The 19,029-nt window shown below is 39.7% G+C and overlaps 1 protein-coding gene across 6 annotated transcripts in view; it reads left to right on the top strand.

Annotated features, from left to right (window-relative positions):
- The window catches only part of MCTP1 (multiple C2 and transmembrane domain containing 1), a 211,994-nt gene that overhangs the window by 135,543 nt on the left and 57,422 nt on the right, over positions 1-19,029 (top strand). Inside the window, exon 16 of one of the 6 annotated variants that reach the window (XR_013180129.1) lies at positions 11,302-11,428. The exons of 4 other annotated variants lie outside the window; for them this stretch is intronic. Coding sequence is in view for 1 of the 2 variants with exons in the window: in XM_077171988.1 (XP_077028103.1) it covers positions 6,415-6,549 (135 nt within the window). In the remaining variant the exon portion in view is untranslated. Of the gene's footprint in view, positions 1-6,414; positions 6,871-11,301; positions 11,429-19,029 lie in introns of those variants that run through there. One more of the 6 variants, XM_077171988.1, reaches the window with a different exon arrangement.

Raw genomic sequence — 19,029 nt, 5'->3', positions numbered from 1 at the left:
GGCAGTGTGCGCATCCTCCTGAACTGTGGCGGGAAGAGGGATGCCCGCTTCCCCCACTGCCTCCACACACAAGGTCGCTCCTTGTGAGTCTTAAACATTCAGTAACAATCTTGGGGCCTGGGGGGTCTGGGATACCTTATCCTTATGAGACGTCCCCAGGACACATGTATGTTGAAGGATGCACTTTTTATTTCAGGAGCATTGTCAGTAATGAGATTTTTCTTTTCAATAGATTTAGATTTTTTTTAGATTCTTATTCAGTAAGCAGTCTTGTTCACCTCTGCCTTTACCAAAAATGCACAGAATATGCTCACATTTGCTGGGGTCTCAAGCCTGAAGTGAGTGCCAGGCACCTTGACTATTGTTGACAAGACAGTAGGCTCAGGCTGAGTGCAATGCTGCTGAACATTGAAAGAGAGGCACCTGCAGACTGGCTCAAACTGGCTCAAACTGTGGCCATGCCTCTGTAGCCATTCTTTTTTGAAGGTGCAGAGGCCAACACCAGCTGAGCATGTTCCGAAAGTGCCACAGATACTACCTCAGTTTTCTTTGGATGAGTTCTGTGACCCCTTCTCAATATTCTTGGTTTGCAGTCTGGCTAAAACCTTTTGTGGGTGTGTGAGAAATCTTCAGCTGCTTTTTGTCCAATCATATCTGTTTTAGTACACTTCAGTAGTATCTGTGAGCTGTCAATGAAATAACTAAACTCATGTTAGCAGGCCAGAAATGTGTGAGATCTCTGGAGTTATTTCAATTACTATTTAAAAGTAGTACAGACTCATAAGACATGTAGCTGTGAACATCTGGAGATATGCTTTCTTGTCCTACTTTTGATATGATGAGTTAATTTCCTTGTGTTTGAGTGTCTGTGTGTGTTAAGAAAGAACAAATTATGAAATGGCATCATGCTTTCTCTTAAAACACAAAAGATAGAAAAAGAGGATTAATTTTGGTGAAAAGAGAAGAAGAGGAAAGGAAAGACATGCTAGATGGTTTCAGGTCAAGTTGTTTTCACACATAGATTATATAATTTTTTTAAAATACGAATCACATGCAGTAATGCCAATCTGCTTCCTACCAGAATTTTAAATCACAATAACTTATACCTCAGCAGGCAGCTTTGTTGGCAAAGGAACCACTTTATTTACACAAGTTAACCTATTAGGTAAAAAAAAAAAATCTTGATTGTAACTTGAAGCAGAGGCTATTAGTATAGACTTTGTCAAAAGCAGTTTCAAAATCAAGAAAGGAACTGTACCTTTTGAGTATTTTTCATAAAGAAGCATTGACATATTTATGCTGCCTCGTTATTCACTAAGCCATCAAGTGCATCTGGGCCTGTTTATATCACAACTACTTTAATTTAATATAATTTTTTTCTTTCTTCTCAGTCCGAACATTTATAAAGCCCTTTCTTTTCCAAATCTAAGCAATGCAAGACCTAAATCAATCCTAAGTGGCTACAATTTTTCACAGTGTGATGTATGGCTGTGTGTTAATTAGATTATTCCCTGATGTGTGGCATAGTGTTTGTGGTAACTTTCAGTGTGCATAGCTGTGTTTATTTTCACATACTGATGCAAATTCTCAGTATGTCTTCAAATTAGCTCCTTGCAGGTGTTTTTCCTGAGCTAATCTTGACAAACTCTCCCTGCCAGATATGCCCATCTTCAAGAGCAGGAGAACACTACACATGCAGGAACCTCTGTGCTTGGGGCTGTATGCAAATTTAATGCCCAGCTCATGTTTGTTTCTCTTACATGGATGACAGATATTTTAACAATACCTTTTGCATTTCCCCATGGAAATCCCATTGTTTTACTGTATCTGTGTGAGCACATATGTGCATTTACTCTCTATGTGTTTGAATATGATACTGCAACACCTATACTTATAAATAAATAGGTATAAGTGCTTTCTGTATATATCTGTTGTATATAGTTAAAATGAGTGAGAAATCTTGTATCAAGAATGAGTTGTCAAACAGCTCTTTATCAGAGATGTAGCTAGATCCCAGAGAGACTTACCAGATACTAAAAACATAGAGGGTGGAAAATGTGATAAACAAGAAATTGACGCTGAAAGTAATTCTACAGCATTTGGGGTTTCATGCAAAAAGCAAGTGCATAGGAAATAAGCTTTTGGTTTCAGATGTTCGAAGCAAATACAGTCAGAGTGAATGATATTCCAGCAATTGCATATAGAACTTTCTCCAGATATGTCACAATTTTCATGACTTACATGAATTCTCTCTGCTGCTACAAATTTTGAAAGAGCTGGGAGTGGCTGAAGATCTATTAGCTATTTTCTGCTTTTTAAGGGCAGTAACCACAGTGTGGGTACTTGGACACCAACATCTGTATGTAAGCACTGAAATAAAAATTGCCTTGGCTGGCAAGGGCACAGCAGAGCATCACAGCACTCCCTCCCTCTTAGTCTTTGTGTGTGCAGACATGCCTCTTTCTGAAAGGAATTACCCAAGGAGGAGATTGCATCCTTGTCCCAAATGGGACATGGGAGATGTGCCTTTTTCCCAGTCTGCAAAAACAGCTTTCAGTTATGCTGGTTTATATATTTAAAGTCAGGTTGTACAAAAGTCACTCTTCATAAGAACTTTGAAACAGAAATTCCAGAAATATGAATAGAGGTATTAAAGATATTTTAATACAGGGAATTCATACGGACAGCAAATACTATTTTACTGACTTGTTTTACAAGAATTGTTTTTCTTTAGATATCATGGTCTATCAGTAGGCTAAAGTTGTGTTTCAATAAATCTTCTCTACTAGTGATCATTCACAATGCATTTGGGTGGCTTAAAAAGGCATCCTTATAAGCAAACTGTTTTTTACTTTAATGTACTACTAGAAAACTACTAGTTTTTTACTTTAATGTACTACTAAAAAACAGAAAACTGTTTTTTACTAATGTACTACTACTTCTGCTCCTTTTTTCTGCCTGAGATGGGAATAACAATTTCATGTCAGTGGTGTGTAGAAAAAAAAACAACAGAAAACACCTGCCTACTTAAGTATTCAAAGACTGACATCACAGTTCAGTAATTCAAACAATTGTCTTTTTATTCTTAGAACCAAAATTGCTGTTTGTATAGAGAAATATAACTAAACCTATGTGTAGATGCTATATATATGTGTGTGTGTGAATGTATAGATGGTATATATACGTTCATGTAAAATACTTTTTTCTTTACCTTCTGACTACCTGCTCTGGAATTACATTAAAGATAATTAAAGAGAGTATCCCATAATTGAGGTATATTAAATATAAGATGTTATACCTCAGCCAGTTTAATATTGTTTCACAAATAATGAATAATATGTAATAGTAATGAACATTATGTGATAAAGTGACAGGCATGAAAGAAGTTATATAATTATCTGGTGAGGTTTTGACACTCCCATTATTTTTTAATTTCATGCGTTAATCAGTTTTAGAACATAAGGAGTACACACAGCTTTCCAAAACATCTGTTGCTTCAGTATATTTTTATATTTACTGGTGCTACTTCTCTTTTTTGTTTCATGAGATGCCTTCCTTTGTTTCAGATTTTATTTCTTCTCTTTCTTACTTGCAAGGGACTCATTAATGTTAGAGTGAAAATGTCTCAACATTGGATTTTATTCTGAACTGTTGTTCAAAAATCTGTTGTTTAAATGGAAAAGTACTAGAAAATGTGCACATGCCGTGACAGCGACAGCACGTGTCCAAGTGCACAGCAAGCACCCGTGGCTGGTGCGGCGGGAGGAGGGTGAACAGGGGCTCTGTCTCTCGGCAGCCTACCACACCGAGGGCTGGAGAGGAGCTCTGTCTCCAGGAGCACTTCCCCAAGGAGCCTCCTGGGCTGCAGAGAGCCTTTAAAACCTTTGTCACTGGCAGGACTTGTCCAGGCCACTCTCCCTAAGGGTGGAGAGAACTCCTTCCTGCTGTTAGGGGAGCTTCTCCAGACAACCCAAGGATTTCCTTGGACAGCTGGACCATGGAGGGGCTGTGCAGTATATAAGAAATCGTGGAGAGCGTCACCCCAGCCCTGGGCCTTGCCTTCTCTCACTCACCCCTCGCTGGCCGTTTTTGCCCAGCCTTTGCTGTCACAACGCTGCCCCTGCCCTTGGCCCTTGCCTCTTGCCCGTGCTCGTGCACCTGTAGCCCATGTAATCATCCCTACCCACTGCCCTGCTGTCCACTGTTTGGTGCCTCTGCCCACTGTGCTGCCCATGGCTGCCCTGCCGCCCTTCCTGCCCCTGTCCTGCCCAAACAGCGCATCACCCACTGAGCGCCTTGCCACTCGTGGAGTTGGTTCCTTCATTTGCTTCTGCCTTTGCTGTCTCCACTAATCAGGCCAATTTCTTTCTCCAGATCAATACACTTTTCACAGGTGTAATATCGACCTTGCTTATGTCTAATTTCACCCTAGAAATCTTAGGAATCCTCCTCAGTCCTTAATCTAGAAAGGGACATTGTCTTTTATTGTGCTCTGTGATAACTTGCTACTCTTCATACTGTAATTTGTTACCTTCCATAGTCAGGGTTTCCCACATATAGATCTACACTAGACTGTACATTAGCATGTATTTAGAGGTTTGATGATAAAGATGTGTGGTAGTGTGGAAAAAAATACAATCAGATGCACTGAGGTGTAGCCATGTCTTGTGTGATTTGATGGTGAGGAGAGGCTCATGACATGCTGTGTCTCATGAAGTTTTCATACAAGTTTCCAAATTTAACCACCAGTTAGTTAACCATAGATGCAGGATGAAAACAAAACTGCCATGACTTCTTAATGTGATTTTATGCATTCCAAAATTACGAAGGAAAAAAAAGGATACCCTAAAAAAGCAAAAGGAGCCCTGTCTGTAAAATGGAGAGTTGTTTTACTTTCAATGAGTAAATGTTGTATATTATTTTTACCTAGGCAAAAAAATGCAAAGTAGTAAATAGATTTGATACTTTGTCTCATTTCTATGAAAATATGTAAATAACCAGTTGGAAGAACTGAGGAATGAAACCTCATCCAATTGCTGACTATATGTGGCCCAAAGAACCTATGTAAAGGTGTATAAATGGAATTAAAAAATACATGGAGCAGAGATTCCTGTGCTATGTTGTCAAAGAATTGTACCTGAATGTGGATAGAAACTGTGCACATAATGTATATTTCTCTTTTTATTTGGAGCTCTTTCATTTGTCTTTCAGGTTGGTATGCATTCCTCTTGGTGCTATTACGTGTTTATTTCAGTTATGGTGATTTCCACATCACCAGTATTTAGAAAAAAAGGAATGGTGGCCTAAGACACCAATATGTCTTTACTGGTAAAATTTCCCTAAGTGTTTTCAAAGACCCAAGAAGAAATTTCATTCTTTTAAGATGTGAAGAGAGACAAGAGAATCCAGGTAGTTTTTCGCTTTTGGTTGAACCATACAGCCCTTTAATGAGGACAACAGCTTTTGTGATTATCTCAAATCTCTATAGAGACTTTTTCCAGTAACTAAATTCCTGTTCTGGTTACATACCCAAATTCCTTTTTTTCTGCCTGATATTTATCATTGATTATTTCAGAAGTGCTGTCTGCAGTTAAGATTTGTCTATAATTTTTGTCAATTGCTTATGTCTTCTCTGAGTCATAGAATTCTGAGGTTGAAACTTCATCAAGTTGCATTCAGTGTAGTTGTGTGGTTAATTTGTTTCTAACATACAAACATAACATTATGTCCTTATCCTAAAATATTTGCAACACTGTATTCCTGTATGTTTAAATTTATTAGGACTGTCAAAAATGGTCAATCAAATATTGGTGTTTTGCCTTTTGTTTTCTGCTTGTGCACAGAAGGAAATATCTCCAGCTTGCACCAAAAGAGATTTTGAAATCTCTTCAAAAAAAGGGCTCTCAAACACTTTAACAGGTTGCCCAGGGCAGTGATGGAAGTATTTAAAACACATGTAGATATGGCACCTCTCTAACTATGGTACATGGTTTGGTGGTGGATTTGGCTGTGCTGGGTTAAGAGTTGGACGTGATGATCTTAAAGGTGACCTAAATGGTTCAGAGATTTTATATTGGCCCAAGATGCCCACCTCAGCCTCTCCATCTCTGCCCACCACAGCTGGACAGGGAAGAGGAAGTATAACAAAAGGCTCAAGGGTCAGCATCATTAAACAATTATTGTCACAGGCAAAAGAGATTCAACTAGGGTCTAAAATTAGTTTTTATTAGAATTTATTGACAATTAAATTAGAGTAGGTTAATGAGAAGTAAAAGCATATCTTAAAACATCTTCCCTTTCCCTTCTCCATGGGCTCAACTCCACTCCCAGATGCCCCTGCAGTGCTTCACTGGGATGGGAATAGGGACTGCATTCATTTCATAATACGTGATTTTTGCACTCCTTCCTCCTTAGGCAGAAGATTCCTCACACTCTTTTCAATTCCTCACACTTCTGCAGCAGACAGTCCTCCACAAATTTCTCCAATGTAAATGTATTGGATATGATCAGATTTTCTTAGTGGGCAGGCTACAGTGGTGGCTTCTGTGATTAGCTGCTGGAAGCTACAGACCCATGGAAAGAGGAACTCTTGCTGGAGATGGATTCTTTCTGGAGATGGAGATGGTAGGACTTCTGACCCTGTGGAGGACCTATGTTGGAGCAGGCTGTGCCTGAAGGATTGCACCCTGTGCACCTTCACCCTTGCAGCAGTTTGTGAAGGTGCCTGTGGGAAGGACACACATTGGAAGAATTTGTGGAGAACTGTCTCCTGTGGGAGAGACCCCATGCTGGAGCAGGAGAAAGACTCTTCTCCTGGAGCACTGACAGAACCTGTGATGAACTGGCTGCAATCTCCATTCCTCATCTTCCTGCGCTGCTGAAGGGGAGGAGGTGGAGCTTGGGAAGGAGGGAGGGGTGGGGAAAAGTGTGCTTAAGATTTATTCTACTTCTCATAATCCTACTCTGATTTTGTTAGTAATAAATTATATTGATATCCCCATGCTGAGTCTGTTTTGCCTGTGATGATATTTGGTGAGTAATCTCTCCCAGACCTTGTTTCAACCCACAAACCCTTTTGTTCTATTTTCTCTTCCCTGTCCAGTTGCAGAGGGAGTGATTGAGCAGCTTCAGTGGGTGCCTGGCATCCAGCCACAGTCAACACACTACAGGGTGTTGGACTGCAGTTCTTTACAAACTGCTCCAGTGTGGCTCTCTTCCAGGAGGTACAGCCCTCCAGACACAGACTTGCTCCAGCATGAGTTCCTTCCCTGGGTATTGAAGTTCTCTGGTGTGGGGTCCTCCATGATGGATATTTGCTCCACTGTGGACTTCCATGGACTTCAAAGACAGCCTGCCTCACAGCTGGCTGCAGGGGAAGTTTTGCCCATGCATACATACATATATAACTGGAGTACCTGTTCCTCATGCTTTTTCATGTACGTGGGTGTTGGCAGAGTATATTTACATATACTTACACATATACATATTCTCACTCTTCTCTCTGACTGTAGTTGTACAGTTTTCTTCTTCCCATTCTTAAGTACATTATCCCAGAGATGCTGCCAGCAGCACTGATGGGCTCAGCCTTGGCCAGCAGTGAGTGCTTCCTGGAGCCAAGTGGCATTGACTTGGTTAGACAAAAGGGAAGTTCTGGCAGCATCTCACAGAAGCCACACCTCTAGTCCCCCACTACCAAAACCTCATCACATAAAAGTGTACAATGTGTCTATCTGGCTGCCATCTTCTGTAGATTTTCCCCAACAGCCTTGATGCTCTGTGCTGAAGCATCAAGAACTGCAAATGGTCCCAGGTGGGGGAGATCCATACGCAGGAGCTGCTAACTAGAAAATCCCATGTATTTTTATTCTCCTCTCCAGGCAAAGAAAAGGGATAAGGATCCTGATTTGAAGCTAGAACCTGTTTGGTAAGCAAGAATAGTGTTGTTAAGGTTGAGTGAGAATTAGTGAGAAGGCTAACAATGCAGATATCCTTGTTGGAGTCTTACAGACCAGCCAACCGGGATGAAGAGGCAGGTGAACTAACACTAAGCAGCTGACTGGTAATTCACAATTGCCAGCCCTTTGCTTGTGGAAGACTTTAGCTTGCCAAATATTTGTTGGAAACTCAACACAGCAGAAAGAAGGCAGTCTGGGAGGTTCCTGGATTATGTGGAAGAGAACTTTCTGTCACAGCTGGTAAGGGAACCTACCAGGTGTGGTGCCTGCTAGACCTGCTGTTTATGAACTGAAAGTGGTAGGAGAATGCCCATCCTGAGCACAGCAACCATAAAATGATAGAGTTTTTGATTCTTCATGAAGTAAGGAGTGGGGTTAACCCAGCCCCTACCTGTTCAGGACACAGAGAGTTCCTTAGGAAAGAGTCCTTGATGATAAAGGGATCAGGAAGGATGGAATCTTAAAAGCACAGGAGCATGCTCTATTGTTGAAAGACAAGCCATCAGGGAAGAAGACTGGTCTGACTTTTACTGGAACATGGGATAAAAGAGTTTATGACCTTTGGAAGAAGGGGCAGGAAACCCAGGAAAAGTACAAGGGTATAGTTAGGATGTGTAGAGAGAAAATCAGAGGCCAAAGCTCAGCTAGAAATCAACCTGGCCACTCCTGTGAAAAATAATAAAAGTAGTTTTATAATAAATGAACAACAAAGGGAGGTCCAAAGAAAATCTTCATTCTCTATTGAACATGGAGGGGAACTTTGTCACCAGGGTTGATGGAAAGACTGAGGTCCTTAATGCCTTCTTTGCATCAGTGTTTAACATAAAGATCTGTTATCCTCAGGACAACCAGTCCCCTGCACTGATATACAGGGACAGGGAGCAGAACAGACCCCCTGCAGTGCAGGAGTGGGGATGGATGGGATTCATCAAAGGGTGCTGAGATCTGATAGGAGAGCTTGCCAAGCCATTTTTCATCATTTATCATGAGTTCTGGTTAACTGGGGAGGTCCCAGACAACTGGAGGTTGGCCAATGTAGTGCCCACCGACAAGAAGGATTCAGGGAACTAGAGGGCTGTCAACCTGACCTCGGTGTTTGGGAGGGTTATGGTACAGATATCTTGAGTGCCTTCATGCATCACAAATAGGACAACCAGGGGATCAGGCCCAGCCAGCATGGGTTTAGGAAGGGCAGATCCAGCTTGATCAGCTGATCTCCTTTTATGATGAGGTTACCAACCTAGTGGATGATGAAAAACTGTGGATATTGTCTACCTTGGACTTCAGTCACCCCCAGCATCCTACTGGGGAAACTGTGTCCTCAGTGACCAAAAATGTGTATTCTGTATTTCCTCTATGTTAATCCATGTAGTCTGTTTTTACTGTCACTTTAAGATTCAGCAACCCAAGAAGCCAAACTTGTGTGTTTTACACAGGGTTCACAGAAGGGGAAATGGGGGATCCCTTTAAAAACCAGAAACAAATGTGTGTGGAGCTCTTCTTCTGTTGTCTTCTGGCTATCTAGGGGTTGGCATGGGGCAGATCTCTGAGTTGACACCAAGAAGCTACATTTTGCAATCCAAAACTTCTCCTCATTGAACTTTGCAACAACTTTTCACTACTGCTGCTTTGTGCTGTGCTGTTTGGCAAAGTAGTTTTCTTTTGTTCTCCTGAGGCTTTGGAACCTCACAATACCATTCTCTCCAGCTGCTGCACCAGGCCAGGGGAGATCAAACCTGCTGCATGAGATCCAGCCACTCTCCGCAGCTGCTGTGCTGTGCTGGGAAGCTTGGCCATCTATCTCTCTGAGTTCCAGCCCCTGAGGGTGGTCAGCGTTGCAGCAGCTGGGAAGTTTCTTCCAGCATCCCAGCAGTGTTGATTTGTTTTGGACAAAAAATAGTATTTTGGTTGTTGCTGTTTTTCTTTTTAGTAAGCTTTTATTTTTTCACTTAGACCTTCCCACATTCATTTTTCCTTATTGATGAAAGGGGAGTGGTTAAAACTAAAGGGGAAATAATTCACTTTTGAGTCACTCTTTTGTATAACTGTATTAAACTAAGGCAAGCTGGCAGCCTGTGGCTTGGGCAAGTGCACTGAGTTAAGAACTGGCTGGAAGGCTGGGCCCAGAGCATGGGGGTGAATGGTGCTGCAGTTGGTGGTCAGTCACTACTGGGAATCCCCAAGGCTCAGTATGGGTTCCAGCCCTGCTTAATGTCTTTATTGCTGGTGTGGATGAGGGGATTGAGTGTACCCTCAGTAAGTTGCAGACAGCACTAAGCTGGGCAGGAGTGTTGATCTGCTGGAGCATGGGCAGCCTCTGCAGAGTGATCTGGACAGGCCAGGCCAAGGGGCCGAGGCCGGCGCTGTGAGGTTCAATAAGGCCAGTGCTGGTTCCTGCACTTGGATCACATCAACCCCATGCAGTGCTACAGGCTGGGGGAGGAGTGGCTGGAGAGTGGCCCAGGAGGAAAGGACCTGGGGATGCTGATTGACAGCTGGCTGAACGTGAGCCAGAGTGTGCCCAGGTGGCCAAGAAGGCCAATGGCATCCTGGTCTTTATCAGAAATTGTGTGGCCAGCAGACCAGGGCACTGATTGTCCACCTGTGCAGTGGTGATTCCCCAGCTCAAGTTCAGTTCTGGGCCCTCCACTTCAAGAAGGGCATGGAGGTGTGGGAATGTGTGTCCAAGAAGGGCAACAGAGCTGGTGAAGGGTGTAGAGAGCAGGGCCATATGAGGGAGAGCTGAGGGAGCTGGGGTTGTTTAGCCTGGAGAAAAGGAGGCTCAGGGAGACCTTTTCACTCTCTACAACTGTCTGAAAGGAGGCTGTAGCGAGATGGGGTTGGTCTCTTCTTGCAGTCATTGACAGGATGAGAGCAAATGGCCTCAAGCTGTGTCAGGGAAGGTTAATTTTGGACATCAGAAAGAATTTCTTTACTGAATGGGTTAAATACTGGATGAGAGCAAATACCTTCAAGCTGTGCCAGGGGAAGTTCAGTTGGACATTAGGAAGAATTTCTTTACTGAAAGGATGGTCATGCACTGGAACAGGCTGCCTAGTGAAGGGATAGAGTCACCATCCCTGGATGTATTCAAAACAGGCTGGACCTGACACTGCTATGGTTTAGCTGACATGGTGGCTTTGGTCAAAGGTTAGACTCTGTCATCTTTGAGGGTGTAAGGGAAGGACATCCATCAGAGCTAATCAGAGGTCTGGTGAGAGTGAGCAGAGGGGTAGAGGAGTCTATACCTGCTGGAATACACTTGCCTAGAGAACAGGTAATTGAATTCCCGAGTCTTGCAAAAAGCTTTCTTGAGCATCAGCAAAACATTTATCCCCCTCTCCAGATGCTGTTGTGAAGACATTGGCAAAGCAGTGCCATTTTGAGAGAGTTACCTCGAATGGTAGACATGAGCTGCAGCTCTGAAGAGTCCAGGTCTGCTCACAAATCATCAATCTGCTTCAGTGTGACAGGTCAGTTCCACAGGACTTTACAGATTTATTAAAGACCCAGGTCAAGTTACTCTTGCCTTCCTCTCCTTGGTGTTACCCAAAGTTCAGGTGGAAGGGAGGTACTGGGAAATTGGGGAAGGAGGAGTGACATTGAAAAGACAGTCTGCTAAAACCCCAAGTCTGCTCTATCTTTAATAAAAAATACATGGTTAGTAATTATGCTGCACATACCTCTGTGACTATGAGAATCATAAGATCAAGCCTCCATCTTGAATTTTAAATGTCATTTTTATTTGGACTTGCTAGAAACACAACAGTGAGCAGAGAAGTTTTTCACATGTGCATAAATCTGTTTTAGTGATTCAGGGTTTGAGCAAGAAACTGTACTCCTTTGCCCTAAGGACAGTTTCTTGCTGCTTTTCAAAGAATTTTTATGATTAATGAATGCATTCAATCTTGTATAAAATTTAAAAAAAATCTCTTTTAAGTTGTAGACAACTTAATAATGAGACTTCTCTAATAGAATAGACTATTCTCTAATAGAATATTTGGCTGTTTTGGTTTGGTTGAAAGATCTTGAGAATTGAACAGAGTGTTAAAGTACAGAAGCCATATGGGTATGATTCCAAGTCTTGGGCCCTGCTTATTTAAATTTATGAAATACCTGTTTTTAGAGTTTGGTCCTTTAAAGGAGAACTCTCTGCTTCCTGCCATATGTAGCAAGTTTAAACACACATACAAAATCTGTAGCTTTTTAAACACACTGATTGTGATCTCATTACTAAGGTATTTTATATAACCCCCCCCCAAAAAAAAACCCAAACAAAAAACCAAAAACCAAAAAAACCCACCAAACAAAAAACAAACAAAGTAAAAATACTCTGCATTTCCCTATTCACATTTTAAGGATGTGCATTGAAGTAAGCATCTATAAAATGTACTGCTCTTCTTCCCTGGTTAGTAAATGTTATTGATTATGGTCCTGGCTCAAAAAATGCATTTAGAGCTGTGAAACATTTCCATGTTCAAGTATGGCTAAACATGTTGGAGTGGCAATCATCTAAATAAATGAAATGTAATTCTGCTGAAACAAAAAACTACTGAGGTAGATTCTATGAAATATCATATATTTGGAGTCTACAACACTACTTCCTGCAAATGTGGAGAGAGGAATACAGCTTGGGTGCTAGCATTTGCTGACTGGAAAGATAAACTATAAAAACAATATGATAGTTGTCAGGACATAGATCTCTGTGCTAAATATGATTTAATGCAGTTTGTAAAAATACAGATATAATTAAATTTATTACAGAAAAACAACTGGTGTTTTCAATAACATGAAAATATACTTCTCCTGCAGAAACATCACTCAATGAAAGCAGCAGAAGACAGTTTCTAGGATCATAAGAAAGAAAATATTTTTTGTTGTTGAATTTATTTGTTCTGAAAAGTTACATTGCATGTTATAGATTAAAAATCTTATTTCTCAATATATCTTACAAGAGTGAACATTAAAATCACATTTAAAAATATGAAAAACTGTATTGCGGGCTGTTCAATTACATGGTATAGTCCTTCTGTGTTTTGGATAGGTGATGCCCTACTTACTGCTCTCCACAGAACTTGCTGTTGCTTATAAGTATGTGATTCAAAAATGTGAACTTCTGAATATTGTTCACCTTTACTTCTCTTTCAGCCTTCACCTCTCTTGTCTCTTTCCAGCACCTTATATGAATGGTTACTTAACTTTAACCAAAATGTAAGGGGGCTTTCTGTAGTTTTTAACACAATAATTCAGTTTTGTTTGGTAAGTCTATTTCTGATATTCCCTTTTTTTTCTCTTCCCATGAAGCACCTCTGGTTTTTTTCCAAGATGTCAGTTTTGTGCTTGCCCTCGTTAAACAGGTCACTTATGTACAGATTGAGAGAAATCTTTTAGGTGACTGAAAGTGCATCAGACGTTGTAAGGTATGAAAAGTGTATTTGTTAACCAGGTATTTGACTCCATTTCTTGTACAACTCCCAGCAGTTCAGGAGATTGCTCTTCCAGGAAAGGCTGTATTAGTCTGATGTGATTTCTCAAATGCACCTGAGTGGAGCTTTGCAGAACAGAGAAGTTTAGCAAGGGCACGAAGAAGTAAACTCAACCAAAGAAGACTGAGTGGTGATACACTAGTAAATACGCTATTTATGCTATAAATTGCATTTGTTTAATAATTCATAACTGATTCTACCAAATTGTGAAGTGACTGTTAGTAGATGTCCTCCCACTCCTTTGTGCTGTGTTTTACAATAAAAAGAGACAAAAATGTACAGGATGTACATATTCATGAACTGCATTCTAACTTCTACCTTCTCTTTATCTCACTGAAATATTTGGAGTTTGCACTGTTTATGCTGATAGCAGAAGTCATCGTTTTCTTTATAGTGCAATTTGTTAACTTTTACAGAAAAGTATGTGAATATACTTTAGCTTTCTTGGGACCTGCTGTAGTCTACTGTAAAAAATTGCCAGCTAAAAATGACCTTGGAGAGTTTTGTTTAGCATTTTGTTTAAAGAAAGCATTGCAGAATATAATTTTACCTGTCGTACTAGAGAACAAAAAATACTTGCTTGTCTCAGTGACATCAGCCTGGGGACAGACTTAGAAGTACAGGATTTGGGTTGTTCAAACACCTGGAGCTGCTTCACTCTGTGATCTAAACTATTATTTTCTGCTAAGTTCTCATTTCTGCAATGTACAATTGTGCTCTGCACAGAAAAATTTAAAGACTTGGTAAATACTGAAGAAAAACACATAGCCTACATGCTAACATGTAGATATCTCTGGCATCAAAGTTATTTCAAACAAATCATTTAGGGTGGAAAGCTACAGGATGTTCATAGGGAAAGAGTAAAAGATTGTAAATAGACTAGAAGGAGTTGGTAACGTCAGCCCTAGATTAACATTAGAGATGTGAATAGGAACAGGCATGCACAGCTGTAGAGGACAGAGCAGACACATACATCTGCAAACTCTTGAGAACTGAAGTTTTGGAGGCAAAGTCTTGAGATCAATGAAGGACAATTTTTTTAAAGTACAATATAGACTGGGAGATCAAGTTACAATGAATGGCAAGCTAGCTGAAATTAATTACTGAAATGAATTTATTAATTAAAATTTATTTACAAATAAGTACATTAAAAGGTAGAAAAACATTTTCCTACATTGTGTGAACAAATTGCAGGTTATGTACTTTAAAGCTGATCAGTAATAGAGGAACAAATCCTAGGCTTTTTTATTTATTTGTTTTTATACAGTTATACTCAACCAATACTCCAGACATTATAAAAGAACATGATGAAGCAGGTCATAAATCATGAGTATGAAAATCAGCCTGGAGAACTCACTGAGGTTGGCTGATGGTCTTGAAAAGTTGAAATAGTTTATTAATTAGACCTACTTGGACAGAGTTTCTTCAATGTAATAAGGACATTACAGTTCCAGTCTGTGAAATGAGACTTCAGCTTATGGAAGTGTCTCTCCATAGGGAAGCCAGGCATACAGGTAGTTACCAAACCAAAACACAGTATTTTTGCATTTTATCACTGGAAACCACAGTCTACTTTAACACCTTTAGCTACTAGGTTTTAGTCTTCATTCATACGGTTTAAATTTTATTGCTGTTGCTTTCACTCAGACAGTTGGTAAAGTGTCAGTTTTCCTACAACCAAAGGACTTAACTTTATCAAAGGTTGTGCTTCCTAAAATCCTTTGATCCTAACGGTCCTTTTATTTTGGTGGTGCTTATTTATGAATGAATAGTGAGGAGGGCTTATTTAGGTTTTCTGACATACCAATGAATATGGGCACAATTTAAGCATTTGTGAAGTTTATGTCATTCATATTCACAATTTTTAAAGTAAGTGACTTGCTTTTCATTAAAATATGTATTTTCTATTTTGCTTTGGGAAAAGTAAGTCTGAAAGTTTTGTATTTTCCAGTATTTGGGTAATGGTGACTATTTCTACCCTATTAAACATTTTAATAGTGTTTTCTTAAAATGTTAAATTATCTTCCTTCATCTACAATAGTGGATAGAAGATAAGTGAGGAAGCAGCTTAAGAAAAAGTTAATCTGATGCACTATGTGATGTACAGAAAACAGTATTTCTAACAACTTTCATACAGGTGTTTGGGGATTATGTATGTTGTCTGAACTCTGGTAGATGTACAGTGAAGTGTAATTAAGCTGAAGAAGGTACCAAATATTTTTTCTCTATACCCAGTTTAATAACTTTTGATGGACAATTTAATTTTAAAATCTTCAGGCTTTTGGGAGAACAGGAGGCCAGTTCAAAGCCCATCAGCTTCTCATAAGGCAGTAAGAAAGGAAGGGGGCAATGATAACATTTTGTTCCTGGATTGTCTGAAGAAATTAAATTTTTCAAATTGAATTGCAAGATGTAGATGATAGAAAATTGATGCCCAGGTGAAGTGATAAAATGCCTACATAGTGAAGGAAGATAGATTTGAATATGTAGATCCCTGCTTGCATGCGATCTTTTTCAGTGCAACACAATTTAAAACTGCATAGAGCTCTTAAGATCATCAGTCTATTGTGCATAAATATCTGTAGTTATCTAGCATGATCCATGTTGTGATTTTACACTTCTCACAAAGTCAACACCTTAGATTTTTCTTCTGAAGTGATTCTCTCTCTCACTGAAGATACTCAGGGTCTGTTTGGACACAGTTCTGTGCCACATGCTCTTGGATGAATAGGGAGGTTGGACCAGATGACCCAGTGTGGTTGCTTCCAGGCTTAACCATTCTGTGATTCTCTGAAAATCAATCTGGGGACATCAAAAGCAGTTTTTTACTTGGAAAATAATATGTAGAGCAGTTTTTAGGTAATGTCACTCAGACAAATGTGGGCCGTTCAGTGAACAGTTAGGTATTGTTCAGAAAATGTGGTATTAAGATGGGATGGAGGTACAGTTATAATAAAGCCTCTACTCTGGCCTTATTATCAAGTAGTGCAAGATAGCCCAGGAGCCCAATCCTCAGGGAGACAGTGTGCCTGAAAGCTGGGCTAGCTCGAGGCCGATGCCATGGGCTAACCCCCTTAGCAAGCTGGGTGATTATCAGCTCTCAGTGATTGCAAGCTCTCTTAGGATCTCAGCTCTTAGCTTGCTAGGTACGTAGGCCTTGGCTTGAGCCTGCAGCAGACGGCGAGAGAAGAGAAGGAGTGCCTTGGGGTTCCACAGTGATGTTTATTGCAGGGGAGGCCATGAAGGTTCCAACGACAGCTCTTCTTCTGTCGAATGGGCTAAAGTAGGCCCCTTTTATAGGGTTAAGGGGGATCCAAACTTGACCAATAGTAAGGGTTAGGTATAGTGGCCTATAGGGTTACAGAGATCAGCTTTGGGGCGGGGGTCAGAGAGACAGGAACTTGTGTTGCTGTCTCAGCAGTTCCTACTGTTCAATTCTCCATGGGGCTTTACCTAGGTCTATGGGGTTTACTACATTCAGTGACCCTAATATCCCCATTCTTAGATGTGCTTTTGATCTTATGTGCCCTAGTTGGTCATTGATGCCAGGTGTCAGTGGTCATAGGAATTTCTCATAGTTTGTCAGCATTTTTGCAGTCTGACAGAAAAAATCCATCTTGAAATGGCCTGTGAATGGCAGGAGGTTGTGTGTATGGGAATTCCCTTAGTGAACTATATTTTGCCCTTTAATTTTATCCTGGATACTAACTACCCAGATGTAATAATGCAGCTCAGAAACTCTTAAATGAAGAGGCAAAAATGACACAAGAGATTCCACATTTTAAAAATATTTTTGAGTAGTATAATTTTTATTTCCACCTAACTTTTGTTAGTAGATAGACTAGCAACTTGTTACAGCAGTACGAATTTTATGTCTGTAATCCATGTGCTGTTTAAAGTGACACTTCATTTGTGGCTCTGAGTTTTGCATTCTTGAAGTTGTTGATATTCTCAAAGTAAAGATTGTGGTACTTTTGGAAAATTATTTTGAAACATCTGTTAGAAGTTGTAAGGAAAATAATTATTTGTAAGCAAATAATTGAATAAAAATTTCAGAATTTTAAATAGAATATTTTGTTGGTACTGACAATCTTGTAGAGATGCAACATACATGATGGTGTGATGGGATAGCAGTATCAGCACAAAACAAAGGTTGTTTTGGCTGTAAATGTGTTTCACAAACAAACGGGGTGGTTTGTTGCTTTAGTAACAAGTGGATACACTACACATGGATAAAAGAATGAGATTAAATAGAACCTGGGGTTTGTTGTACAGATTCCCAGCATGGAAAACCTGTGAGGAAAAATGTCCTACCTAGTAAATCCTGATGCTGCTTTTTTTTAATTTCAGATATTGAAGCTAAAGATTAAAATTATTCCAGTTTATTAACAGTTTCAGAATGCATCACATTTTAATGTCTTTCACAATTCATCATTAATATTCTTTGAGCTTAACATTAACCTTTTCTTATTTTCTTCTCCTCATCTAATGCCATCGTTTAATGAAATTTTCGTTTGGTATGTTCTTCTAGATGCAGGACCCAAGTGCTCTAGCAAGTGCTAATATATAGCTTTCAATACATCAAAAGCCCCATTTGGACTGGCATTAATTAATACTTCATCTATTCTGTTAAGTTCTTGTTTTATTTGTCATGAATGTATCTCTTTTTTCTCTTTCTACATGAAACAAATAGAAAGAATGCTAATAAAAATCTAAATTTAACTCAGTGAACTCAATCTAAAGTGAACTCAGTTCTTCTAATTCCAGCAAAGAGAGAGAGAGAATTCAAACAAATCGATGTTAGTTTCTGAGATAAAAGAAAATATCTTAGAGAATAAAATTACTAATTATTATACATTCTCAGACTCCCAGCACCTCAGACATTTAAAAAAGAGAACCAACACTAATCCAAGGTTGAACTGAAAATTTGTCAAAATAAAGCAAGTGGGAATTTTATAGGGTTTTTTCTGTATTTTTTTACATGTTGCATGCTTTTATTATTTTCAAGTTAATTTTTTGTGTGTACAGAAAAACAGAGTAACAGATAATGCCCTTCAGACTCAAATCTTTCATACTGCACCTCCTCCTAGCACCCAGGTAATTGGAACTAAAATTGCAAGAATGATAAGAAAAACTGCTGGAGTATGCTTTAGAGTAGGTTTAAAAGGCATATTTCTTCCAGACTTATCTAAATAAAGGCACTGCATTTGGAGTGGATTCCTATAAGTGTTTACATTAGTGGTAGCATATTTGAGATCTGTTGCAGCTAAAAGAAATGCTTCCTAATTTTTTTATAAAAGTATTGTACAAGATCAGAGGAGTTGTGATTGCCTAGAACTAACTGACTACTTTCATAATGGAAGAAGCTAGTATCTCTCTAAAGTACAATACAAAGTAGTTGCCAGTGTTTCATTGTATAAAACACCATGCAGGAACCTTAAAACCTGCAGTCCTTGGTACAGTCTATATCAAGCAGATACAGGTTTTGTCTCATTCTTTCTAGTCCTGTGAGAATACATCAAGGGACAAAGCCTCAGGTGATAAAATTGTCATTTTGAGCTTAAATGGTAAATGGAAGATCCTGTGAT

Source organism: Agelaius phoeniceus, chromosome Z (genome assembly GCF_051311805.1).
Source record: "Agelaius phoeniceus isolate bAgePho1 chromosome Z, bAgePho1.hap1, whole genome shotgun sequence".
Lineage (NCBI taxonomy): Eukaryota > Metazoa > Chordata > Aves > Passeriformes > Icteridae > Agelaius > Agelaius phoeniceus.
Note: the sequence above shows the minus strand (reverse complement) of the source record. Positions and strands in the feature narration are given on the sequence as shown.